Genomic DNA, 27,790 nt, shown 5'->3' with positions numbered 1-27,790 from the left:
TAAATAAATAAATAAATAAAAACCTTTGCTGCTCCCGTGGCTGAGAACCAAGTCGAATGTAAAACAGACAGCTTTAGTTTGAAACGCGCCCCATTTAATTTTCAGTAACGGAAGCGGCGTTACAACGATGGAAATAGTAATTAGTTAGATTACCTGGTTACTGAAAAAAGTAACACCCTTAGTAACGCCGTTATTCCCATCTCTGCTCTTACCAGAACATCCCAGAAATATGGTCATTTTACTTGGTAAGTACATTTCGAGGATTATTTATATGTTGTGTCTTTGCCCGACATGGCTAGCCTGGTGCCTGTAGTTAGTTTCAGATTTAGAGGGATGATACTTTTAAATAAAGGGCAACTGTGAGAATTTGGAAAATTATTCCAGCATACATTTCATATGCTGTATATTTCATACTCTGCAGTGCTGTTAATGTTAATGTGTGTGTAACTGGAATCACAAAGTTACCTGTGTTGTGTGTGTGTTGTGGAGGAGTGTGTGTTGGTGTGTGTTGTTGTAAATAAATGGAAGACACGGGTCAGCAGTATTAACAGGAGAGAAATCAGAGGAGTCCCTGGTCTGCGGGTCAGGGGTTGCCATGGCAACTCAAGGTAGTCATCAATGTCGACAGAAGTATGCTGGGCGGCGACACAGAATATAGTGATGTTCGCCCTCTGCACTGGTTTGCACTCACATTTGGGCTTACTGCGGCAAAACGGTAGCTCCTATCAGAAAAAAACGCAGACCATCGGCGTCATAAGACCTTCTTGAAGAATTTGATATGTTTTTCTGTCTTCCTAGAGTAAATATTTTGGAGACACGTGTGAGTTTAAAACAGGGGTCGCTTCTGCTTCTCTCACAAAATCTTTGCTTTCAGTCAATGGAGAACAGACAGGGACAACGAACAGAGGCTCACAGTGTAAATTCTGTACATCTCACTGCTTTGCTGAGTACATTGTGAGAGCAAGAACAAATTTGTCTACAACTATGGGAAAAATCATGTGTGTAATTTCTAAATTGTGGCCGGGACGAGCATGGAAAGAGCAAAGTTTCAGGCAATTTCAGACACCTTCTTTCACTTTAACTGATGAGATCACGCACTCGAGCACAAACATTCTATGCAATACACACCCTAATAAACCCTAATAAATTTCTACAAAAATGATCGTGGACATTGCACAGTGATTGATCAAAAACTGTAAGACCTTTCAAAACAAGGATTAATACACCAATACACAAGACGCGTGTCTACAGTTTAAAGTCTCTAGGTGAATGTATGCCTGAGCAGTAGATGTTTGAAAAACTGTGTTTTTCGCTTTTTTTCTGCCCGTCCCATTCATTACAATGGGAAATTCTTTGCAGTTTTTTGCGACTTACGTCGTGAAAAATTCAGATTTTGTAGAGAAAAGTAATAGCACACTGATCCCGATCAAACTGCACGCTTTGATGTATAACTCGTCCTACAGCTGTAGGACAAGTTAAGGAACAAAAAATGGAGGAAGAAAATTTCGTCAGGGAAATTTTGAAAGGGCCATGTGAGGCTACTGCCAGAGGTACCATCTATGTCAACATGGGAATTAGCACACTTAGCCTACATTTAGTACAGTTAGCTCACGGTTAGCACAGTTAGCTTACAGTTAGGACAGTTAATACAGTTAACCCACATTTAGCACAATTAGCCTATATTTAGCATAGTTAGCACAGTTAGCCCACATTTGGCACAGTTAGCCTATATTTACCACAATTAGCAGAGTTAACCAATATTTAGCACACCTAACCAAAATGTAGCACAGATAGCACACTCAACTCACATTTAGCACAATTAGCTTAAAGGAGGGATGTCCCGACCCGATCACATTATCGGAAATCAGGGTCGATCAGGTGGTTTGAGACTCGATCGGAATCAGACATTACATCCCGATCAGGGATCGTATATATATATCTATTTATGTATATTTATTCTATTTTTTTAATCAGAATTATAATATTTGAATACAAATTGGAAAAAACAACAGCTTAATATTTACTGTTATGTGGAGTCAGACCATCTCAACTGACGTCATGACGTAGTGATGGGAACCATCGTTCTTTTAACTGCAACAAATCACTCGAATCAGTTCATTAAAATGATTCGTTCAATTGATTCATTCATCGAGTCAGTCAGTACTGGTGGTTCACTTGGCGAACAAATCAGTAGGTGATCCGTTCACGTACTGGTGGTTCCCTTGGCGAACGAATCAGTAGGCGATCCGTTCACGTACTGGTGGTTCACTTGGCGAATGAATCAGTAAGTGATCCGTTCGCGAATAGGTAGATCAGTGGCATTCACTGACCGGATCACTCTCCTCACTCACTGATTATATTTCTCCATTTGCTTCAATATAGGCTTAAGACCCGACACTAAGATGCGTTCACAGTCTTTCAAAAAAACAAAGAAAAAAAATGATGAAAGTGGAAAATAAATATAAAGCAAAATGATAAACAAACTCTATTGTATATTTTAACATATTAACACATTTTAACAATCAAAAATAAAAATAGGCCTCATTCAGTTTAGTGCAAAAAACAAATATATCAATTACAAGAAAATGCCATAAAAAATGAAAGATATGGAACCTGCATTAAAAATATAAGAGGACAACATAAACTTAAATATGCAATGAAAAAGAAAATAAATAGCCTACAAATATGAAAACTAAACAAAATCTAAATAACTTCCAAAACAAAAAACTAAACAAATACGACAAATGTCAAACAAAGGAATGATTTGGAGTGATTCTAATGAACCCCCTCCCCCGCCTTCACACCACACACACGCACCGTCCCCCTGCGCTATCTGCCGGCTAACTGCATCATTGGCCAAAGTTTCACGAAGAGTCACGAGTTAGAGAATGCACACGCGGGCCATGTGTTCACGGCTGAGCTCTGTTCAACTGAACTGTGAAAAGAACGAATCGGTTCATAAAGTGATTTGATACAGTTCGCTCACTCAAAAGATTCGAACGACCCAACACTACTTCACTCGTGAACGACCCAACACTAGCTTGAAGCTGGGGGCGCGAATGTCTGCGGTGTGGAGGTATTTCAAGGTGACAACAAAAATGTTGCAAATGCAAACTTGGCATTTTAGGAGGTGGCAAGGGCAGGGTTGTATTCAGCACAACAAATCTGATACGGCACCTCAAAAACAAACACCCATCACAATACACAGAGTTTGCCCAGGCAACCAAGCCGAAGGCGAGTCAGCCCACGCTGCAAGACACTTTGAAGAGGAAAGAAAAATGCCCCGCGACTGCGACAAGGCGCAGGGGATCGCAGCTAAGATAGCACAAATGATTCCAATGAGTGACCAGCCATTCGCCCTTGTACAAGACCCGGTATTTCTTATGCTTATGGAATACTTAGAACCCCGATTTGACATACCCTCTCGCCACTATTTCACAGAGAAAGCTCTGCCAGTGCTTCAAAAGAAGGTTAGTGACAAACTGCGTGTCCTGTTATGAGACGTGCCCCATGTTTCGTTTACCACAGACATCTGGTGTTTGTCTGTGGCTCCCATGTCACTACTGAGCCTCACTGCACAATGCATCGACTCCAGTTTTGTTTTACGCCGCGCGAAACGTGCACGCACAGGAACTTCGCGGATCCCACATAGCAGAGCGCATCCAACAGGCGATGGAAACAATGCTAAACAACCGGGGAGTAGACAAGCAACGGGTCCACGTAATTTTGAGTGACAACGCTGCAAAAATGAAGAATGGCATGAGGGATATGGGAGTGCGGCGTTTGGGCCGTGTCGCGCATTCTTGCCAACTCTGCGTGCATGAGGGCCTGCTTTCCCAGCGGAGTGTGACAGACACCCTGCCCTAGCCTACTCCAGCCTTGAAGATATCCAGATGAACCTCAATATGGATATCAAGCGCCTACAACAAGATGTGCAGGTGAGATTTTTCTCATAACATTATATGATTTATTTCCATTCCATTATTTATTCCCATGCACTTTATTTAGTAGGCACTCCACCTGGTTATGCCAATTTGCACAAAAATAAAGTGAATCTTGTTCTCTTCTCATGTGCAGACAAGGTGGAACAGCAGCCTCTACATGCTGCAGAGCCTACTGGAACAAAAACAGGCTCTCAGTGTCTTTGCAGCTGAGCGCACTCTACCAGCAACACTGACAGCCGCCCAGTGGAAGCTGATGAAGAAGACAGCTGATGTGCTTGCCCCCTTTGAAGAGCTGATCAGGGACGTGAGCAGGGAGACTGCAACTGCAGCTGATGTGATCCCTGCCAAAATAGGTAATTTGTATTTTTATTCATAATTTTATGTTGTAAAATTTATCTATATTGTTCGAAAGAAACCATCATTGCATTCATTCATTCATTAGCACTCAGACGTGTTCTGTCTCGGGAGGAGGACGATGTCAAGGGAATCAAGACCATGAAGAGGACTCTCCTGGAGGCTGTGGAGAAGCGCTTTGCTAATGTTGAAACTGAGCCACTCTTGTACATTGCCACTCTACTAGATCCCAGATACAAAGATGGGCAAGTATAGTAAAATTAAAATGCACCCTTTGTACATCATGTTCATATAAAGTCAAGTCTATGGTCTTTGGTTCTATGGTTAGATTTTTAATTGTTTATTAATTGAGTACATGTGTAAGGCAGTTCCCTAACTGAAGAGCTGTGCTATGTGTTGTCTGTTATCTTATGTTATTGTTTTGAATTGTGTTACATTTATCTATTTTTAGCTTTTTCACAAAGTCTGCCAACTTGACGCTTGCAAAGGAACACCTCATCCAGGAGGTGGCAAAGATAGAGGGGGCAAGGGTATCCAGTTCAGTCCCAGAGGAAGCAGGGGCTCCCGCAGACCCATTGAGCAAGGCACCACGGCGTGAATCATGCAGCTGCCTGGACAGCGCTTTTGGGGAAATCTATAAGAGAGGCAGTCACAGGCTCGGTCTGTGAGTAGCACATTGGCAGAAGTGCAGGTGCAAACCTACCTCTCAGAGCAAACCACCCCTAAGAGAAGTGATCCACTTCAGTACTGGAAAGAACATGCTAATCAGTTCCCCTCCATGGCTGCTCTTGCAAACCACTATCTCTGTGCCCCCTGCAGGTCTGTGGACAGCGAGAGACTTTTTAGTGCTGTCGCTATCCTTGATGAGAACAGGAACAGACTCAAACCTGACAAGGTAGAGATGTTGGTTTTCATCAAGAAAAACATACATTTCCTTCTGTGAAGCCAGAGGAGGAGAGTAAGAATTAGGAGCGCAGTTCCGAAAAGCACATTACTGGCCTTACTTTATAACACTCTGGCACTTTTATTTGCTTAATTGTTTACATGCCTGCCAGGTATTTCAAGTTGAGCTGCTGTTCGTTTTTATATTAGACATTGTTGCACTAAACTCCAATGTGAAGAATGTTTTTATTACTTGATTGTTCAAGCTACCTCACAGAAGTGCTCTGTTCCTAAGTGTCAAATGATAAAATAAAAAAGTCAGGGACATCCTGGATCTGTTTCTTCACTGTTCTTCATTTTTTTTTTAATGTACTGTAGAAGGATCAGATCGGGACTCGGTATCGGCAGATACTCAAAATCAAATGACTTGGACTTGGACTCAAGGGCAAAAAAACCTAATCGGGACATCCCTAGCTTAGTTACCCTAGCCTAGTTAGTACAGTTGGCTTACAGTTAGCACAGTTAAGCCACATGTCACACAGTTAGCACACTCAACCCACATTTACCACAATTAGCCTACATTTCGCACACTTAGCTACATTTAGCATAGTTAGCACAGTTAACCCACATGTAGCACAGTTGGCACACTTAAGCCACATTTAGCACAGTCAGACTACATTTAGCACAATTAACACAGTTAACCCATATTTAGAACACTTAACCACTTAAACTGCGTGCCTTTGTTCACCGTCACGTCCCTGTCTGTTCTCCATTGACTGAAATGCAAAGATTTTGTGAGAGAAGCAGAAGGGACCTGTAGTGGCTATCTTACGTTCTTTTTTGTTCTTCATTTCTTACTCTTTTAACCACTCGAGAGATGACAAGAGACCGCTTTATGTGTGACTGTGTCGCTCCACCATATACTCATTTATTCAACACGTTCAACACAACAACACTTCCTGCTTTCTCTAGGGAAGCTGTATGAGACCTAAACCGTAACACAGGTGGCTTAAAATTCAAAGCATACTCAAAATGTATTCCTAGTCAGTATAAATCAGTGCAATTAACTAAACAAAAATAAATGGCGCTTACAGGACCCCTGTTTTAAACTCGAACATGTCTCCAAAATATTCACTCTAGACAGACCAAAAAACATATCAAAGTCTTCAGGAAGTTCTTACGACGCCCACGGTCTGCGTGTTTTTCTGGTAGGAGTTACTGTTTTGTCACAGTAAGCCCAAATGTATTATTTCAAATTGAAACCATACATTAACCTAGTGCTAATTACCAATACATTTGCTACAGTCCTATTTTTAGACTCTGAGTCAGACTCCTGTTTAGTGGTTTGGTTCGGACAAATCACGTGTTTTATGACGTCTGAACCACTTTACTGCCTCATTCAGTATCGAAACCCTGTTGCTGGTTTAGTTGTCTCGGCTGTTCGGGAGAGAGTCTTTGAAACAACAAATGACTGAGTCGAGAGAGATTTGGTTTGACAGTACAAATATTCTATAACACAACTAAACCGATACTATGAGCAAATGAAAATTGTTTATATTGAGTATTAGGGCCGGGACTTTAATGCGTTAATTAAGATTAATTAACTACACAAAGATTGACGTGTTTAAAAAAAAGAAAAAAGAAAACACATTTTCACATCGCACTTATTACTGACCACTGCCTGAGGAGTTTTAATGTAGCTCGAACGCAGCTCAAACCGACCTGGTGCCTCAGCACGGCAGCCAAGCCTTGATAAACACACCGGATCCACGCCGGTTTATAGTATCCTCCCATATTTTAGCCGCTCGCTACCGGAGCTTTATATAAAAAAAAAAAAGCGCTTGTTGCGGTGGCGGAGTTTACTCTGCTGCAGCTGAACAACCGACATGTGGTCAGGCATAGGTACAGACCTGTCATTGTCTCACGTGCCTTTCATTATTACAGGACTTCAACCTCAGAGCTCTCTGTCTTCACACTGTCCTGACCTGTCCCAGAACATCAAACAGGGACAACATGGGCTGGCTATGTGATTGGTTACTGAGTTTTATTAATGTTTACATCGAGCCGAGATCAAAATCAGTTTATGTTACTTTGATTTACATCCCTAGTCTGTTGGTCTTGGTTAAGTACCATCTTGGGAAAAAAAGTATGCTTAAGCGTATTCACTCATTAGTCAATGGTAGATACCAAAATCCATGTGAAAAAAAAAAATGCTTCTCACTGTTCTCAGGTCAAATATTTATATGTGATTAAAGATGCAATTAATTTCGATTAATTAATTACAAACCCTCTAATTAATTTTAATTAAATTCTGATTTTTTTTTTTAATAGAGTCCCGGCCCTAATAAGTATATAAATTGGCAAAGGTGCACAGAGTGTAGCGCTGATTTACACTCACTGGCCACTTCATTAGTTCAATTGCTTGTTAACACAAATAGCTTATCAGCCAATCACATGGCTGCAATTCAATGCATGTAGGCATGTAGAGGTCATCAAGACAACTTGCTGGAGTTCAAACCAAGCATCAAAATGGGGAAGAAAGGGGATTTAAGTGACTTGAACATGGTATGGTTGTTGGTGCCAGACAGGCTGGTCTGAGTATTTCAGGAACTGCTGATCTACTGGGATTTTTATGCACAACCATCTCTAGGGTTTACAGAGAATGGTCTGAAAAAGAGAACATATTCAGCGAGCGGCAGATGTGTGGAAAAGAATGCCTCGTAGATGTGAGAGGTCAGAGGAGAATGTGCAGACTGGTTCGAGATGATAGAAAAGCAGCAGTAACTCAAATAACCACTCATTACAACCAAGGGATGCAGAATACTATCTCGAAATGCACAGCACATCGAATCTTGAAGAAGGTTGGCTACAGCTACAGCAGCAGAAGACCACACCGGGTGCCACTCCTGTCAGCTAAGAACAGGAAAATGAGACTACATTTCACACAGGCTCACCGAAATTGGAGAATATTGGAATAAAATGAAAAACATTTGCTGGTCTGATTAGTCTCGATTTCAGCTGCAACTTTCAGATGGCAGGGTCAGAATTTGGCGTAAACAACATGAAAGCATGGATCCATCCTGCCTTGTATCAATGGTTCAGGCTGCTCGTGGTGGTGTAATAAATAAGGTGTAACAAAGGTCTAATAAAGTGGCCTGTGAATGTATATCAAAAAGATTCAACAAAAATTTGCGGGGCTCATGGTAACACTGTAAAAGTGACAGTCTTGCATTAATGGCCCTCGCCTCTGGAGAGACTGGTTATTCGCCACAAGAGGGACATGCCCAGGACCCTCTTCAGTTTGCTTATCAGGAGCACATTGGGGTTGAAGACACAGTGCTCTACATGCTCCACAGGGCTCACTTGCACCTGGATGAGCCCAGGGGTTATGTTAGAGTGATGTTCTTTGACTTCTGTAGTGCCTTTAACACAATTAGACATGACATCCTGGGGAACAAACTGGAAGGGATGGGGGTGGACCACTTCCTCACCTCCTAGATTATGGACTACCTGAACAAGCAGCCGCAGTTTGTGAGATTGCAGAACGGGGTCTCGGAGGCAGTCATGAGCAGCACAGAGGCCCCCCAAGAGACGGTGCTGGCAGAAGTACTCAAATGACACCACCATCGTGGCCTGTATCCATCCAGTGGGGGGAGAAAGAGAGTACAAGGAACTGGTTGGGGCCTTCAGCAAGTGAAGTTCCAGGAACCACTTGTAGCTGAACACCACCAAGACCAAGAAAATGGTCATTGATTCCTGCAGGTCCATGTCCATCCAATCACTGATGTGTGTAGTGAAATGCTGTACATGTTTTACAAGTCTGTTGTTGAGCTGTGTTGTGCTGTATGCCGCGTCTGTTGGGGGGGCAGCCTGACAGAAAAGGACAGGAGGCGTCTGGACAAGCTCAACCGTAGGGCTGGCTCGGTTGTGGGGATGAGTCCGGACTCTGTGGGGACTGTCACTGAAAGGTGCTACATGAGGAGAGTTCAGCGCATCCTGGATTGTGACAGTCACCCCCTTCACCCCACTCTGGCTGGACAGAAAAGCAGCTGCGGCCATCAGCTCCTGTTACTGAACTGTAGGACGGAGCACTTCAGGAGGTCATTCATCTCACATCACTAACTGTTAACAGGCTAATGGTTAATGGCTTGGGTGACTGCACTGTCTGTTGCGCATCTGCATCTACATACAAGACAATTTATAGACACTTTATTTAACAAACACGGAGACACTTTGGATCCGGACTGAGACCCTTTAAAATGCCCATGCTCATTTTTGGCCGTTTTCAGAATATCTTATGTAACTACTACCTCATTCTTACACTATTTTTAAGATTTTTTTTAAATTATTTTTATGTTATTCTTATCCTTGACTCGTATTCTTATGTCTATGTCTGGTTACATTTATGTTCTCTGTTATCTTGAGACTCTTGGACAAAACAATTTCCCTGTGGGGATCAATAAAGTGAGCTTGAATCTTGAGCAAGGGTTCAATTTCTGTAGATGGCATACATCTATTTTTATTTAATTGTTCTATCTATACGATTTATTTATATTTAAACCAATATGCATTTTTACCTATGGCTGCAACATATACTCTACACAGTAAAATCAGCATACCCAAATTAACACTGTAAGAGTTGATCTTAACACTTTTAAAGTGTCTATATGGGTCCACACCTCAGAGTGTTAATTTAACACTTTTTCGGGTGTTGATACCTTTACACTAAGTTAGTGTAAATTTGACTCTTCTTGCAGTTAAATTTAACACTGCTTAACACCAACCTGTGTTTTTTTTAACACTTCTATGAAGTGTTAGCAATTAACTCTCTCAGTCTTAACTTAACTACAGTCTACAGTCTTAACTACACAAATGTTACCACCATAACACTTAAAAGGTGTCAATATAATTCTTATACAATCCTACAAAAAATACTTGGAAAATAAACTTTACTAAAATAAAAAGGTAGTCATGTTTGGCAGTTCAAAAACATTTATTTTCAAACTTGCACCCAAATATTAGAACATGCAACAGTAAGGCACAGTGTAGCAAGTCTAGCAACTCCAAACCATTAGCATCATCTTATCACGTTTTATGAAAACATTTATTTTCAAACTTGCACCACAAATATTACAAATATTACAACATGTAAGGCACAATGTATGTATGTAGTGTTAGCACCACTTTAGCACGCTAGCTGTGAGGCCAGGCATGCATGCTAACCTCTAGCTCATTAAGCAGGTGTTCGGATGATTAGTAACAGCGCGACGAGTAAAGTTTCCGTGGCTCAGAGGTTTGATTTAGTGACACTTCCTTTTTACACTCCGTTTTAACAACAACTATTTATCGACTGAGAGTTAATTATAATGGATTAACTCTACTAGTGTATGTCTACTTTAACACCAAGAATTCTTCTCAATTTGCTGTGTAGACACCTTACAAAATTGAGACAATGTTTTTCTTCTTGACAGTCCTAATGCAGACTACACCATTACCAGCAAGTGGCCAGCCGTGTGGGTGAAGATTACCTCCAGCTGGGTGTGTTTAGCCCTTTACATATGGACCCTGGTGGCCCCCATGATCCTCACCAACCGAGACTTCAGCTGATGAAGAACACTGTTTTTATTTTTATACATAAACTCCAACCATATTGCACCTTACTGTCAAGGTGAACTCAGCTAAGTTAAAATAAATGTTTTTATTTTGAGTTGAGTCCATTGAAGGAATTGGGTCAAGTTTAGAAGTGCCATAATAGCTTCAGTTCCTGGTATTTACTGTAGGGATTACAGCGGGTAAAGTAATTGAACACATCACAATTTTTAGTATTAAACTTATTTCTAAAGGTGCTATTGACATGAAATTTTCACCAGGTGAAACAACAATCTAAGTAATCTATACATAGAAAGAAACCAAAACAAATAACTTCAGAAATTGAGTTATGTGTAATAATGTGAAATGACGCACGGAAAAAGTATTGAACACGCTTACTGATATTTAATACTTTGCCTTTGTTGGTAATGACAGCTTCAAGACGCCTCCTGTATGGAGGAAACTAGTCACAAGCAGTGTTCAGGTGTGATTTTGGCCCATTCTTCCACACAAACAGTCTTTAAATCTTCCATGGGTTCCATGGGCCTCTTCTATGAACTCTGATTTTTAGTTCTTTCCATAGATTGGATTCAAGTCAGGTGATTGGCTGGGCCATTCTAGCAGCTTTACTTTCTTTCTCTGAAGCCAGTTGAGAGTTTCCTTGCCTCTGTGTTTCGGATCATTCAGTGCATTTACATGCAGAGCTTAATTGAATTATGCTCAAAATTCGACATTCTGAATACAGTCCTTGTCCCATTTTACGTGCAACCAGGGGTGAACTGGGACAAAAATTCAGCCCTGGCATTTTCTGTCCAGACCAGCCCACTACATTATCAGCAGACACCACAGAGAAGTCCACAAATCTCACAGCGTCTTCTCTACAATACTACAAAGGAGAGTCATATTCCTTGATAGCAGTTAACAAATAAAGCACGCAACTATGAACTCAAAGACTAAAATTGATAGCTATGGCAATCAATGAATCAATCAATAATCAATCAGTCTTTATTCATGATAGTGCCAAATCACAACAGAAGTTATGTCATGACTAGGGGTGGGACGAGACTAACGGGAAGAACCCTTATGCTACCCTTTCAGTTTTTAGTCTGTGACTGTGAAAATCTTTTGGTGTAAGCCCAGCATTAGTTAAAACTAGACTCGGACAATAATAACAAAATATCCTGACAAATAATCTAAATAGAAACATATTACAGACAGTAGCAGCATTAGAGTTGGAACTCATTTGTTTTAACAGTGGCTCAGTCGTTATGAAACCATAAATACAGAATTGATAAAAAAAAAAAATATCTATAGATGTGTGAAAAAGTATAAGATATGAATTACAGGTCTGAATAGATATGCATTCTCATATACATGTATGTGCACATGTATTGCCCTACTTCCTCGTCCGCACCCAGTGATCTCCACTCCTCACCAAATTCATGACCTGCAAAAAAACACAAACAGAACTTGTGCTCAGTATCTGTGTGCTGACAAGTATATACAGCCATGTAGCCTTTTTGTGACATAGTGACACTTGGTGAACAAATTTATCTGTCATGAAGGATGACTTGCGTCTCAAAAGAGCCTTAAGGCCTACATACATGTTAATTGAACGTAAAAGATATGCAGATGTTTGAAATTAAAATCTTTAACCAGGAAATAATGACATTTACACAGATATTAAAGTTACACACAAATTATACCTACAAAATAGTTATCACCTCAATCAACAGTAAATGATTGGGGCGGCTATGGCTCAGTAGGTAGAGCATGAACCGAAGGGTTAGCGGTTCGATCCCCCTGAGTGTGCCATATGCCGAAGTGTCGTTGAGCAAGATACTAAACCCCCAGTTGCACCCAGTGCAACTGGTGCTGGTGTGTGAATGTGTGTGTGCCTGTGTGAGCGAATGGGTGGATGTGTCTCTGACTGTAAAAGCGCTTTGAGTTCCTTTGAGTAGGTAGAAAAGCGCTATACAAGATGGCACACTCGGGGGATCGAACCGCTAACCCTTCGGTTCATGCTCTACCTACTGAGCCATAGCCGCCCCAATCATTTACTGTTGATTGAGGTGATAACTATTTCGTAGGTATAATTTGTGTGTAACTTTAATATCTGTGTAAATGTAATTACATGGACAATCCGCTCTACCTACTGAGCCATAGCCGCCCCCGTGATTATTATTGTTTCTTACTTGGGTTGTGTCAGGCCGAGACTCAAAGCAGGACTCAGGACTCAGAATGCAGAGATGACAAAAGGCTTTATTTGGATTCCTCAGAGATCCCTTACAGAGGGACAAACAAATGGCCACAAAAAAACCTAGACGCTAATCTGACCACTGAAAACAAAACAAAAAAAAACTCTCCAGAAGGAGGAAAACTCAAATCAGAGAAACAAATCAAAAAAATAACACAAAACACTCCGAATGGAGGAAAACCTCAGGACTAAGGATCTAACTAAGAAAAGACTTAACAAACAAAAACTCTCTCTTTGAGAGGATTCACAGGCTTACTTGAAACTTCTTTGGTTGAAGACATGAAACAAGGCACGAGAACAGGTTGAAGACGATAACACTCTGGCACGAGACAAAGGGAACACAGACTACTTAAACACATGGAGGGAAATAGGGGACAGGTGGACACAATCAGGAATCAGGGAAGACAATCAGACTGGTGACACATGAGGAAGGGCAAATGACCTGAAACGAGAGGAGAGTTACTTTTCAAAATAAAACAGGAAATGACAGGACAAAACAACCCCAAGACAAGACACCCTCACCATGGTGTGACAGGTTGTTACCAACACCTGAGGTCCGTTTCACAAATCAGGTTTAGTGAAAACTCTGAGTTTATTAACCATGAAATGAGGGAAACTCTGAGTTTTCCATTTCACAAAGGGAGGTAACTCAAACCAGAGAAAGCGGGTAACTCTAGCCTGTTTCAGAGAGAGAGGTAACTTAAGCTCTCGGTCAGTTACCGTAATGAACCTAACCTGGCCGGGACCAGGTTTTTCTCATTGAACCTCGACTTTCTCTCTGACTCCGCCCTCTTTCAGCCACACACGCCATTTGATTTCCTCTTTCATTCATTAAGTCAGCAGGCAAGTTTTGATGTAGCCTTGTTCTGCAGTCTGTCAAAAATCATAAAAAAAAATCTGAGTCAGTAGGCTATATCAGAAGTTCATTAGGCACAGTAGGAGGCGACTTTTTTCATGAACATGGCATGTCCTTTTGACAAAGATCCTGTCGATGAAGGTGCAGCATTACTGCGCAGAGAACTGAATGATGGTTATCAGACCGCGCATAGATGTTTTAGCATTTCCATTGTCCACAATTATCTTTTTGAGCTGTACCATCAGAATCTGTTGGGACAAAAGCAAAGGGGGTGGTTAACTTCATGAGCTGATAACCAATATTTAGCTACTCACCTGGAAAGGCTATCATACAAAAAAATTATCTACAGACATATATCTATCCAAAAAATATAGGTAGCCTTCGTCCCTTTGACTGATACCAAAATCCGGTCTGGCCCATGGACTATATTACATTTTATAAAGGCACTTGTGTCTTGGGGGGTGGACTCAGAGGATGAGCTCCCTCCAGGGATTCCCTCAGCCACAGGCCTTCCAATATTCTTCTTTGGGCTCCTCTGCCTCTGTTAGAGGTGGCGGTGCTGGGCCACCACCTGTTTTACAGGCATCTGCCTCCTTTCTGTTGGCTGAGTAGAAGTCTGTGTTAGTTTAAACTAGCTTAATTATTTAACAGAACATGATATAGATGAGAAGACATTTATGTGTGTGAAAACAGCATTATGTTGGGGATAAAACTCTGCAGTCAAATAGTCACTTAATATTTACTTTACAGTGTAAAACATGATCAGAATGAGGTCCCTCCATGTCGAGGTCTGACCTGTTTGAACAATGTTTTTATATTTCATCTTAAGCTGCTGCCAAGTGCCCTTCTCCCTCAATGGAGGATTAAAAGTGCCACAATTAAATAAATAAATACACCATTAAATAATTACTTAAATGTGTTCTGGTCTAGTCTGATCCATTGCTTTGGTCTGAAGCAGCATGCCTGGAGTAGTGATGGGAACCATCGTTCTTTTACTGTACCGAATCACTCGAATCAGTTCATTAAAATGATTCGTTCAATTGATGCGTTCATCGAGTCCATCAGTTACTTATTTAATAAAATAAAAATAATGTGTGCCCCACCCACACCCCCACCATTAAACCACGTAACGGTGATTAAAAGTACAATGCAGGCATACAAATTATAAACGTAAAACAATGTGTGTTCCATTCCCCAAAGTCAGCAGGTGATCCGCTCATGTACTGGTGGTTCACTTGAAGAATGAATCAGTAGGTGATCCGTTCATGTACTGGTGGTTCACTTGAAGAAGGAATCACTAAGTGATCTGTTCATGTACTGGTGGTTCACTTGAAGAACGAATCAGTAAGTGATCTGTTCATGTACTGGTGGTTCACTTGAAGTCTTCAAGTGATCCATTCGTGAACTGACTCGAGTCAATTACGCAACGCGAATCAGTAGATCACTGACCAGATCACTTTCCTCAATCACTGACTATATTCCGCCTTTGCTACAATATAGGCTTAAGACCCAACACTAAGATATGCGTTCACATCCTTTCAAATAAACAAAGTACAGTCTTTGTGATTGTCTATGCTTTATTCTACTGAAATTAACAAACGCTATTGTATATTTTAACATTAACACAATTTAACAATCAAAAATAAAAATAGGCCTCGTTCAGTTTAGTGCAAAAAACAAATATACCAATTTCAAGAAAATGAGAGATATTTTACACTTTGCAAAAAAAATGGAAAAAATGGTAACTGACCTTTTAGTATGAGCATAATATTGCTATAAATATATTTATATATATTATTTTTCGTGTTCATTTATTTATTTGAGGTCATGATTGTAGTGTTCTGTTGCAGAGTGTAGCAACTCTGGTTAAACACCAAGCTAAACCTTTGCCAATGAACACAGGAGTCCGGGCAGAGTTGACTTTTTACTCTCTCGCTTCATTTGACAAGTGGTGAAAACTGTATTTAAAATAAATACAAAAAATAGAAAATTATCTATATATATGTGAATATTGCCTCATGAAACAACTCAAAATATTAATTTACATCGCTGTATGTACCTCGAGCAACATAAATTATCGTAAGAAGAATGCTCCTTTAACATGTACAAAATGATGTTTCTAAATTACAAATGAAATGTAAGTTTTTAACAATTACCACTATTTATGCTTCTTAACATTTTTATCATGAAATATATGCACTTACGGCGTTGCCTGAACAATGTTTCCAAGTGGAAGATATAGGGATATGGATAGGCCTCAGAGCCTGAACAGCATGTCAATTTTCCCTCTCAGAGCAACCAGGAAGAGAACGTAAACAAGGAAGTGATGTTGCTAGCATGTCTGCCTTCAAAATAAAAGCTTCTCAAACTATTTTAACGTTTTTACTATATTTATAACTGAAACATATATAAATTTATACTTTTAAAGCAAACAATAAAGATTATTGACATAAATGCCTTAGAGGCATCACAATGATGCTATTTCTTATATTATAGCAGATGTTAAATTCAGACTTTTATTTTGAAAGTGTCTCGCTGAACCAAAACATCCGGACTTTGCTGTCAGTGAAAAAATGCGTCTGCAATGGTAAAAGTGTCTGACCAAAATAAGGAAGAGTGTTTCAACAGCCCCTGACTGACGAGGGCACAATATTTGTCCATAATATTTTATGTTATTTAGTGTCTAATTTTTATTTCATGTCTCAAATTTAGGTGCCGTTGATCGTAGTAGCGTGCTTTGATTAGCGGGAGCACTGGTCAGCATTAGCCGAGCCTGGTAACTGTAACTGTATTTTTGTTTTGTTCTCTTTCATAACTCTTACGGTGTGTTCCTCACCAAATACGGTTCACAAAAAATGAAGCAATATGAATCATGGACCAAGTTTTGTTTGTAGAGTATCTAAAACCAACATAGATGTGAACAGTGTTTAGGAGTGTGTTCACTAGCGCTGCGTCAGTCCATTATCTGGAATCGATATGCCTTGAGTTGATGTGCAGGGTAACCAATCAGGTATTAGGAATCCGGGCACTGACTTTGATGGGTGAATTTGACAGATAAAATAAATTCATGAAGCCCTGCAACAGAGGACCATGAAATAATTAATTAAATACTGAAATAATTAAATATGTTTTTTACATAAAATAAATTGGTATTTAATGAATTACTGACACATTTAATAAAACATTTATGTATTTAATTCCAATTTTAATTAATTAATGACATATTTAAGTAATTATTTAATGGTGTATTTATTTATTTAATTGTGGCACTTTTAATCCTCCATATCCTCCACGGGATTACACGTGTGAAAGTAGAATTTTGAAGGGGCTACGGGTGCTAATGCCAGGGGTTACGTCTCTGTCAACATTGGAATTAGCATACTTTGCCTACATTTAGCACAGTTAGCACACGGTTAGCACAGTGAGCACACTTAACCCACATTTAGCTTAGCTTTCGGTTAGCACAGTTAGTCTGTGTGTGACAAAGTAATGTGCGCTTGTGCACGCATATGTGTGTTTGTGTGTGTGCGTCCTCTTTGTGTGTATCTGTAACTGTAATGACATTAAGCTGCCTGTGTGTTTCTGTGTAGCAAGCTTACGCGCGTGTGTATATGTAACTGTAGTAACATAAAGTTACCTCTGTGTGTGTGTGTGTGTGTGTGTGTGTGTGTGTGTGTGTGTGTGTGTGTGTATGTGTGGGTGAGGAGGGCGCGCTCCCGGAGCACAGCAAAAGGAAGAACATCACCATCCCCTACATAGCTGGTGTATCAGAGAAACTTGGCTTTGGTAAACGCTGCAACCCAGTTTATTTCAAACCTGGAAACACACTAATACAGAAACTGGCTCACCCCAAAGACAAAACACCTAGACAAAAACAGAGTAATGTAGTGTATGCTGTTCAGTGTAGTGAGGAATGTACAGACTTGTACATTGAGGAAACTAAACAACCCATCCACAAGCTCATGGCCCAACACAGGAGAGCCAGCTCATCAGGAAACGACTCAGCAGTCCACCTCCACCTGAAGGACAAAGGACACTCCTTTGAGGATACCAACATCAAAGTCCTGGCCAGAGAGGACAGATGGTTTGAGAGAGCCTCGTTAGAGCTCTATTCATGGGGTAAGTAGCCTAGGCACACAGTTCTCCCCATTCAAGGACAGGTAAGTACCAGCCATTATGGTAATTAGTGACCCCCCAGTTTCTGGTCAAGCAAGTTTCTGGTGGGTGTTACCCACAGAGTTTATTCCTATTGAAACCTCAATTTCCCACTAGTTTATCAGAACTGAAGAAGCTACTCGGATGAGTGGCGAAACGAAAGAAATTCTACAAGTGCAGCTGACCTTATTCAACACTTTTTGGATTGTAATCACAAAGTTACTTGTGTAGTGTGTGTGTGTGGGTGAAGAGGGCACGCATGTATGTGTGTGACTGTAGTCACAAAGTTACCTGTGTAGTGTGTGTTGGTGTGTATTGTTGTAACATAAATGTGTGGGACACAGGGTTCAGCTGTATTAACAGCAGAGACAACAGATTAATGAATTGGTCTCAGCTGTGGCTCAGAGCTGCGGCTCAGGGGTTGCCGTGGCAACTCACAGTGGTCGTCAATGACGACGGAAGTGCGTGGAGCCGGGACACAGAGATGAGCAAGATTTCTCCCCTTTTCGCTGGTCTCACATTTGGGCTCATTGTGACAAAATGGTAGATCCTATCAGAAAAACAAGCAGACCGTGGGTGTCGTAAGACCTTCCTGAAGACTTTGATATGTTTTTTTGTCCTCCTAGAGTAAATATTTTGGACACACTCGCGAGTTAAAGACAAAGGTCCCCTCTCCTTTTTTCAGAAAATCTTTACATTGGAGTGAATGGAGAGCAGACAGGTACTTTACTGCGAACAGAGGCTCGCAGTTTAAATTCTGTACATCTCACTGCTTTGCTGAGCACATTGTGAGAAACACAGCAAGTTTGTCTACAACTGTGGAAAAAAATCATGTGTCTAGTGAGTAAATTGTAAATTGTGGCCGGGACAAGCGTGGAAAGAGAAAAATTTCAGGCGATTTCACACATAGATCTATCAAAATGAGTATTATTACACCAATACACAAGGCATGTATCTACATTTTAAAGTTTAAATGAAGTCTGCAGGTGAAAGTATGCCTGAGCAGTAGACCTTTGAAAAACGGTCTTTTTTGGGTTATTTTTTTATGTCCGTCCCATTCACTTCCAATGGGAAATTTATCGCAGTGGATGGATGAATGGATATGCTTTATTAATCCCAAACTGGGACATTTCACAGTTGCAGCAGCAACGTACAGGCACTCAACACCATACAGGGTTGCAGTCTTACACGCCTCTCTGCCGCTTCTCTAGTACTGTCTCACACCCATAACTCTCCAAACTCCATAGGTGTGCTGTCTGCTCCCAGATATTTTAAATGGAAAAATAACAATAGAGGAGTTATTCATAGGAACCTTATCCAAATCAATACAAATTCACTAGTACAACAGAGCAATGAGAAAATTTCTGGTCTTTTGAATGTCAGGTCTCTCATCTAAATCAATTTTAGTGACTGATTTGATAACTGATCATCAGATTGATCTATTTAGTTTGACTGAAACGTGGCTGCAGGATGATGAGTATGTCAGTTTAAATGAGTCTACGCCACCCAGTCATAGTAACTATCACATTCCTCGAAGCACAGGCCAAGGAGGAGGAGTGGCAGCAATCTTCCACTCTGATTTATGTATTCATCTGAGACCTAAGCGAAGCTTTAATTTGTTTGAAAGCCTTACTCTTAGTCTTGTTCATCCAGACTGGAAAACACAAAAAAACTATTCTCTTTGTTTTAGTGTATCACCCACCTGCTCCTTACTCGGAATTCTTAGCTGAATTCTCCGAGTTTCTATGTGATTTAGTGCTTAGAACAGATAAAGTCATTATAGTAGGTGACTTTAACATCCATGTTGATGTTGGCAGTGGCAGTCTTAGCTCTTCATTTATATCATTACTAGACTCAATTGGCTTTTCTCAGAATGTAAATGGTTCAATTCACTGTTTCAATCACACCTTAGATCTTGTACTAACTTATGGCATAGAAACTGAAGGTCTAACCGTATATTCTCTATTCTCTATACCCTCTATTGTCCGATCACTCTCTTGTAACATTTGAATTTACTATAAGTAATTACACAGAAATTGAAAAGACATTTCGTTATGGTAGACGCTTATCCGATGATGCTATAACTAGATATAAGGAATTAATACCTTCAGTATTTACCTTAGTGCCTTATGTTAGTGATGTGGATGTAAGCAAGCACAATCTAACTCAATCACAAATAGATTATTTTGTTGACAGCACGAGAGCATCGCTTAGTGCAACTCTTAATCTAGTTGCTCCTCTTAAAAAGAAGGTGGTAAATCGAAGGAGGGTAGCTCCATGGTATAATTCACAGTTGCGTAGTTCAAAGCAGGCATTTCGAAAGCTGGAAAGAATTTGATATTCCACTAGTTCTGAAGAAGCTCACATAGATAGTTTAACAATTTATAAAAAAAACTGTCCTTAAGATTAGAACAGCATATTATTCTTCATTAATAGAAGAAAACAAGAACAACTTCAGATTTCTTTTCAGCACTGTAGCCAGGCTGACAAAGAGTCATAGCTCTGTTGAACCATCTATTCCTTAAGCCCTCAGCAATAATGACTTCATGAGCCTATTTACTGATAAAATTGTTGCCATTAGAGAAAAAATTCATAGCACTCTTCCATCTGTCAAAGATGTAAGTACAGTGGCATTCGAAACCTCTGTAGGACCTAGTCAGTATTTGGATTCTTTCTCTCTAATTGATCTTCCTGGGCTCACTTCAATTATTACAGCATCTAAACCATCAACTTGTATTCTAGACCCCATCCCGACAAAGTTGCTCAAGGAGGTTTTTCCATTATTTAATACCTCTATATTAAATCAGATAAACTTATCTTTGTTAACAGGATATGTACCCCAGTCTTTTAAAACTGCTGTAATTAAACCATTACTTAAAAAACCCAATCTTGACCCAGATGTTTTAGCCAACTATAGGCCAATTTCCAACCTTCCTTTTATCTCTAAAGTTTTAGAAAGGGTAGTTATCAATCAGTTGGTTGATCATTTAAACAGGAATGGTTTGTTTGAAGAGTTTCAGTCAGGTTTTAGAGCTCATCATAGTACAGAAAGTTACCAATGATCTCATGGCTTCAGACGATGGACTTGTCTCTATACTTGTCCTGCTAGACCTTAGTGGTGCATTTGACACTACTGATCACAGTATTCTACTACAGAGACGTGAAAGTGTGATCAAGATTACAGGAACTGCACTAGACTGGTTTGAATCATATCTGTCAAACAGATACCAGTTTGTCCATGTAAACAACAATTCTTCTATATATACCAAAGTAAGCTATGGAGTTCCTCAGGGTTCTGTGCTAGGACCAATGTTATTCACATTATACATGCTTCCCTTAGGCAATATTATTAGAAAGCACGGCATAACCATTGCTACGCAGATGATACCCAGCTATATTTATCCATGAAACCAGATGAAACTAATCCGCTGGTTAAACTCCAAGCATGCCTTAAAGACATAAAGGCTTGGATGACCTGTAATTTTCTACTTTTAAACTCAGACAAAACCGAAGTTATCGTATTTGGCTCTAAACATGTCAGAGATTCATTATCTAATCACCTGCTTTTGTTGGATGGCATTACCTTGGCCTCCACTACTACTGTGAAAAACCTTGGTGTTATATTTGACCAGGATATGTCCTTAAATACTCACATAAAGCAGGTGACCAGGACTGCTTTCTTTCACCTTCATAATAACATCAAAATTAAGAACATCCTTTCTCAGAGTGATGCGGAAAAACTAGTTCATGCAGTTCATGTTTTCCAGGCTGGATTATTGTAACTCGTTACTGTCTGGCTGTCCAAGTAGCTCTTTAAAAAGCCTCCAATTGATTCAAAACGCTGCAGCAAGAGCAGTGACAGGAATTAGCAAGAGAGATCATATTACTCCAGTATTAGCTTCTCTTCATTGACTCCCTATAAAATCTAGAATTAAATTTAAAATCCTCTTCCTTACATACAAGGCCCTGAAAGGCCTAGCTCCATCATATCTGAAAGACCTCATAGTACCATACTGTCCCAACAGATCACTATGATCTCTAAGTGCAGGTCTACTTGTGGTTCCTAGAGTTTCTAAAAGTAGAATGGGAGGTAGAGCCTTCAGCCATCAGGCTCCTCTCCTGTGGAACCAGCTCCCAGTTTGGATTTGGGAGACAGACACCGTCTCTATTTTTAAGGTGAGGCTTAAGACTTTCCTTTTTAAGCTTATAGCTAGGGCTGGACTTAACCATCCCTTAGTTATGCTGCTATAGGCCTAGGCTGCAAGGGGACGATGCACTGAGGACATGTCCTCTCCTCTTTCTTCTCCAGCTCCTGTCCTCTAATATCTTATCATTTTATTTTCTATCTCTTATAATTTACTAACCACTGTGTCTCACTCTCTCCCCTCCCCTCCCGTCCCCTCCATCTCCATCTTCTTGTGAGGGTCTCTGGTCTGGAGTGATGAATATCTGACCTGTGGAGTTCTAAGCTACATCTGCTGCTTTGGCCTCATCAACCAGCCCAGTCTTCATGGTCTAGAGTGCTGTGTATCAGACCTGTGGAGCTCCATAAACTACATCTGCCCCAGTTGTCATGGCCTCCTCCAGTTATCCACTTCCTTCAGCTTGATGTATGTATCTATGACGGAAGTTTGTTTATCTAGTTTGTCCTGTTCTTCTTTTCTCTCTATATTGTCTGTTTCTACCCGGCTGGCCTTCGGCAGATGGGTCCCTCCATATGAGCTGGGTTCTGCTCCAGGTTTCTTCCTGTTAAAAGGGCGTTTTTCCTTGCCACCGTCACCCTCAGGCTTGCTCTGGAGGTTGCAGGCTGGTTTCTGTGAAGCCTCTTGAGACGATTTGTATTGTTATTGGCGCTATATAAATAAAACTGAATTGAATTGAATATAACAGGAAGAACACAATATACTATATACACTTTATTTACAGAATTATAAAAATAAGTGAATTGGAAAAAAGTGACTACAAGAAGGAAAGACATACAGAGTAGGGCTGGGTAAAAAAAAACCAAAACATTTCAATCGATCGTTTTGGATCGATCATTTAAATTTTGCAGTATTGATTTTTCCCCATGAAGTTAACCCCAATAGTCTGCGTGATGCAGCAGTGATGTGTTTTACATCCGGTTGACATTCAAGCACACAAGTGTGCAAGATGGCCAACGCGGGTAAAACTCCGCTCAGTAAGCCGTCGCAACTAAAGTCTGACGTCTCGAACCATTTTGGATTTAAAACAACAAAGGACAAACAGCTGGATAAAACCAAAGTGGTTTGCAAGATCGGCGAAGTGGAGGTCAGCTGTTGTAGAAATACTACAAACCTCAGAAACCACTTGACAAGGTATCACACTACGCTAACATTAGCTTCCGACAAGCCGTCTGAGGCAAAACAAAAAAAACTGATTCTCTGCGGGCCATAAAGATAACAGAGGGCATCGCAACTTTTGTCTGCAAAGATTTACGCCCATACTTGGTAGTGGAAAACTAAGGCTTCAAGCGTCTCGTTCATCACTACGTTATGGTGCAACGTAAACATCTGACTGAAATATTTATCTCCAAGATGTACACATGTGTGAAAGACGGCATCCTAACGAAAATGCAGTCAGCAGAGAGAGTTGGCATAACTTGTGACACCTGGACATCACTGTCAACGCAGTTGTACCTGACAGTGACTTCTCATTACATCAACAACGAGTGGTGCCTCATGTCTCATGTGCTACAGACCACCGAGGTTCTCAGGAGCTACACCGCTAGTAATACAGCTAATATGTTGACAGGGGGCCATTCAGGATACCTTTGTGTCCCAGGGACCAGTATTGCGTCTGAGAGGGTGTTTTCAACTGCGGGTGATATTGTCACTGCAAAAAGGAGTGGCCTAACCCAATTCCCAATTCCAATTCTCATCTTAACCCTCAGTCTCAACCCTAATCTTAACTGGCCCTCAAAACCAAGTGTTGAGGTTTATTTTGTCACATAGAAATTGGACACCCCTTAAATACAGATACGTCTTCAGAATGTGGGGGGCAGAATAACACAAAAGCTGCGCCCAGTCTGTCAACTCCAAAAAAGAAGAAGTAGAACGGGAATGAAATGAAACAAGGATAACATTAACATTAGTTTATTATTGTTTACACATATATGCACAGCTAACCCTGTAACGTTAAGCCACAAACGCAGCTATCATTGATGGGTCAATCAGATATGTTTGTCAGTTATTACTTAATAATACCGTAATAACCAGTTAGTTAGTTATAATCAGTTAGTTATAGGATGATACTCATACAAATAATCTGTATAAATGCCACAACCACGGACATATTCAGCTGACAGTTACCACACACCACGGCTTATTGATAAGTAAACAATAGCAAACAACTGCTTGTCCACACCGGCCGGCTATTGACAAAAGTTCGTAAAATAAAAATAAATATTGCACAACAATGACGTAAGTAATCCATCAAATGGGCCTAAACTAAGATAATACAATGGTTTTCACAATTTCTACATCTCTATTAACAAAGAAAATTGAATTGAATTGGTGCCACTAAATACGGTATTGAATATAAATGCCTAAGTTACACAAGCACACCCAGTTTACACCAAGTACAACACATACCATAACACAACATATCATATTGCTTATTAGACTCTGTAAATAATAACTCTGTCCAGTGTGTTATTAGGGATTTGCAACCTGCAGATGTCACCCACGTGCTCAATGAATGAAGCTTCGATTAGTGAACCAATTTTCAATACACTGGTTCAAAAGGATTCAAAGCTTCATGAGGCCTCGTTTGGCCATCACTACCTCTAACTGAACCTGGGACAAATTACACAGCAACTTAGGGTATAACTGAAAATTGAATTTCCAAACTCAACTTTCAAAGCATTGTATTCATGAAAGTTTGATGGCTTCTCAAAGTTTAAGTGCAAAATAAGCTGTGAAAAGTTATATTACAGATAATATTGTGATACTGTACATTATAGGAAATCAAAAAGGCATCATCAATCATCGATTTCAATTTCAGAAACCAGGACACAAAAGTCCAAAATTAGCAAGTAATTAGTAAAGACCAAAATGAATAAGTTCACTGTCTGGAATCACATTTTTCACTTTTTTCAAGAAATTTTATAACCACTTCTCCTCTAGAGGGTCACAGGGGTGCTGGAGCCTGTTCCAGCTGTCACTGGACGAGAGGCGGACTACACCGTGAACTGGTCGCCAGTGCAGCGGAGGGCTGACACAGAGAGACAGACATGCACACCTATGGCCAATTCAGAATCACCAATGAGCATGTCTTTGGATGGTGGGAGGAAGCTGAGTACCGAGAAAGAACCCAAAGGGGGAACATGCAAATTCCACACAGTAAGGCCCCAGTCGGATTCAAACCCAGACCTTCTTGTTGTGAGGCATCAGTGCTGACCACCGCACTACGTACTGCCCAGAAATTACATTACAGAAAAAAATAAAATAAAATGTTGTACTGATTTTAACTTCTGGCTTCATGGGAGTTTTTAATAGATGTTAAATCATAAACAACTCCAAAATGGAGAGTCTTTCAGTAAGAAAAGAAATAACAAAAAACAAGTATTTTGATTATGAACTTTTAATATTTTATGCTGTCATTTTACATACAACAGTCTTTTGTGCAAGATAACCATTTTAGCATGTTTTCAGAAAGACAGACTTCAGAGACTGCACAGCATGTACCATCATCCTACCATAGACCTCTTCCTCCCTCTTAACCGAACTTCATCAAGCTTTTTAATAACAACCGACGACTTCCTGGAGGATGCAGTATAGCTCTTCAGAAGCTTCTCAAACAGAGCCTCTGTGTTAGGGTGGGTACTGAGGAAAGCCTTCTCCAGTACATACAAATCCACCCCTTTGTCCTCCGGCAGAGCTGAGATGAAACTCAGGCCAAAATCAATGAGGATCAGCTCGGGCTCTCCATCTTTTGAGCCACACCTCAGCAGCATGTTGGAGGTGGTCAGGTCTCCATGAATGACATCTTCGTCGTGCATTTTGGCCAGGATCTGGCCTATCCGCTCAGAAAGTCGCCGCAACTCCTGCTCCCCAGAGGAATCTGACTGCTGACATTTTGCGATGTGGTCACGCACAGTCAATGAATCCTTAATCTCTTCCAGGAAAATACAGTGAGAGGTGTAGTCCACAAAGTAAACTACAGGGGCAGATATACCTGTGGAGAATAAAGGATCTGCTTTGACATAAAGTTTAGAGGGCTGTCAAGATGCAAAAGAAACAATCTTGAAAACTATGTTTAAAGTCTTTTATTAAAGGATGAGGCTGGCTACATTATTTTATCATTGTTATTATTATTATTAACATTATTATTAATATATATCCCACAAGACCAAACAAACCTACAAAATGTCAGTCTAATGGTTCCTTCTAAATCATTACAGGCATAATATACAAAGATTGTTAGTTACTGTTGATACACTTGATCTATCCTCCCTTACTCAACAACCAAGTATTGTACATATGTGACTTTTTTATACATACACTAATCAGCAATAACACCTTTCAAATTTTGTCTAGATCTCTCTTGTGTGGACATGTGCCTTCTGAGGGTGTCCTGTGGTGTCTGGTAACAGGATGTTGTTAGTGGGGGTCTTTGGGTCCTATAGGTTGAGGGGAGGGGCCTATGTGGATCATCCCACAGGTACCTGATCAGTTTGGGATCTATATGGAGACCAAGTCAACACCTTGTGGAGTCTTTTGTGTTTTTTGAGTTGTTCCTTAACCATTTTTGCATGTGTCTGTCTGTCAGGCTGCCTCCTGCAGCCATCAAGGAGTGTCATTGCTATGGGGTGGAGGTGTCTGGTCTGGTCTAGGTGGGTGGTACATGCCTAAGTAAAATCCACATAAATGAATGCCAGGTCCAACAGTTTCCCAGCAGAACACTGTATTCCACAAGATGGTCAATGCTATTTACTTCACCTGTCAGTGGCCATAACGTTATGGCTGATCATTTACCGCACCCATTTAACGCATGGATTTATTAAAGAGAACGTCATATTTCTGAAGCCCTCTTCATAATGAGGACCGTTCCTGGTACCGACTTACCTGCTTTCTGACAGCGCAGTATGGAGCGGACCTCCTGCACTGTTCTGCGATGCGTCAGTTTTTCGTCCAGCACTGGGTGTCTGTAGCGCTTCGAGAATCTTTCCTTCACTATCGTCGGCTTTCCAAGAAATGCCACCCGGTACACGCGGGCTTCGGCTCCTTGTTTTAATAACTCTGCTTTACTAAACAACTCTGCAACCATCATGCTCTCTTCTGTCTGAGACATGTTTACTTCCGCGTTCTTCTAAAGTGCGCTCTCCTTAAGCTTCCGGTACTGTACTTTATATGCTGCCACCCAGTGGCCATGAACACATACAACGGTCAGACAGTGACTGATGGGAACCGCAGTTCTACTGAATCACTTGAATCAGTTCATTAAAATGATCCGTGATCATTAACAGCACACCATAGGTGGTGCAATTTATGAAAACAACAATTTAAAAAAACAATGTGCTTTTTAATGATCATTAAAAAACACATTTCCAAAAGTGGTCCACATGCATGAAAAGGGCTGTAGAGGGGAGTATGCGGAAAGAGGATACAGCCGGCAAATCTGCCATGTGCCAGCAAGGGGCTGCAAGACACACAAGCACACCACATTTTCAGGAATCTGCCTGACTTGGTGTGACTTGCTCTTTCATATGTATGCTAATCATTGACAGTGGGG

The 27,790-nt window shown here is 40.5% G+C and overlaps 2 protein-coding genes and 1 long non-coding RNA gene across 6 annotated transcripts in view; 2 read left to right on the top strand and 1 right to left on the bottom strand.

Annotated features, from left to right (window-relative positions):
- Positions 1–11,359, top strand: part of si:ch73-267c23.10 (serine incorporator 1) — a 55,974-nt gene extending 44,615 nt beyond the window's left edge. For 2 of the 4 annotated variants that reach the window (XM_047581804.1, XM_047581805.1), the window contains 2 exons: positions 216–245; positions 10,652–11,359. In XM_047581804.1, coding sequence (XP_047437760.1) covers positions 216–245; positions 10,652–10,787 — 166 coding nt within the window. In that variant the 3' untranslated portion in view covers positions 10,788–11,359. Of the gene's footprint in view, positions 1–215; positions 246–3,528; positions 4,298–4,386; positions 5,521–10,651 lie in introns of those variants that run through there. The other 2 variants (XR_007112531.1, XR_007112530.1) reach the window with 2 other exon arrangements.
- Positions 11,360–22,589: 11,230 nt separating this feature from the next.
- On the top strand, positions 22,590–25,808 carry LOC125007466. Its single transcript, XR_007112691.1, has 2 exons — positions 22,590–22,647; positions 25,183–25,808. It is a non-coding gene; the product is annotated as an uncharacterized LOC125007466 (long non-coding RNA).
- tp53rk (TP53 regulating kinase) lies at positions 25,624–27,388 on the bottom strand. Its single transcript, XM_047584316.1, has 2 exons — positions 27,124–27,388; positions 25,624–26,233 (listed from the first exon to the last, which is right to left on the bottom strand). The coding sequence occupies exons 1-2, from the start codon at positions 27,347–27,349 to the stop codon at positions 25,746–25,748; spliced, it is 714 nt and encodes a 237-aa protein (XP_047440272.1). The 5' UTR covers positions 27,350–27,388; the 3' UTR covers positions 25,624–25,745.
- Positions 27,389–27,790: the final 402 nt, after the last annotated feature.

The sequence above is a fragment of the Mugil cephalus genome, chromosome 4 (genome assembly GCF_022458985.1).
Source record: "Mugil cephalus isolate CIBA_MC_2020 chromosome 4, CIBA_Mcephalus_1.1, whole genome shotgun sequence".
Taxonomy (NCBI): Eukaryota; Metazoa; Chordata; class Actinopteri; order Mugiliformes; family Mugilidae; genus Mugil; species Mugil cephalus.
The sequence above is the reverse complement of the archived record's forward strand: the minus strand, read 5'-3'. Positions and strand labels throughout refer to the sequence as shown.

Excerpts from the sequence above, each read along its gene's own strand:
- tp53rk (XM_047584316.1), bottom strand. The coding sequence starts at position 27,349 with ATGTCTCAGACAGAAGAGAGCATGATGGTTGCAGAGTTGTTTAGTAAA. Across the intron at positions 26,234-27,123 it reads ACTGCGCTGTCAGAAAGCAG|GTATATCTGCCCCTGTAGTT; the intron begins GTAAGTCGGTAC and ends TATTCTCCACAG.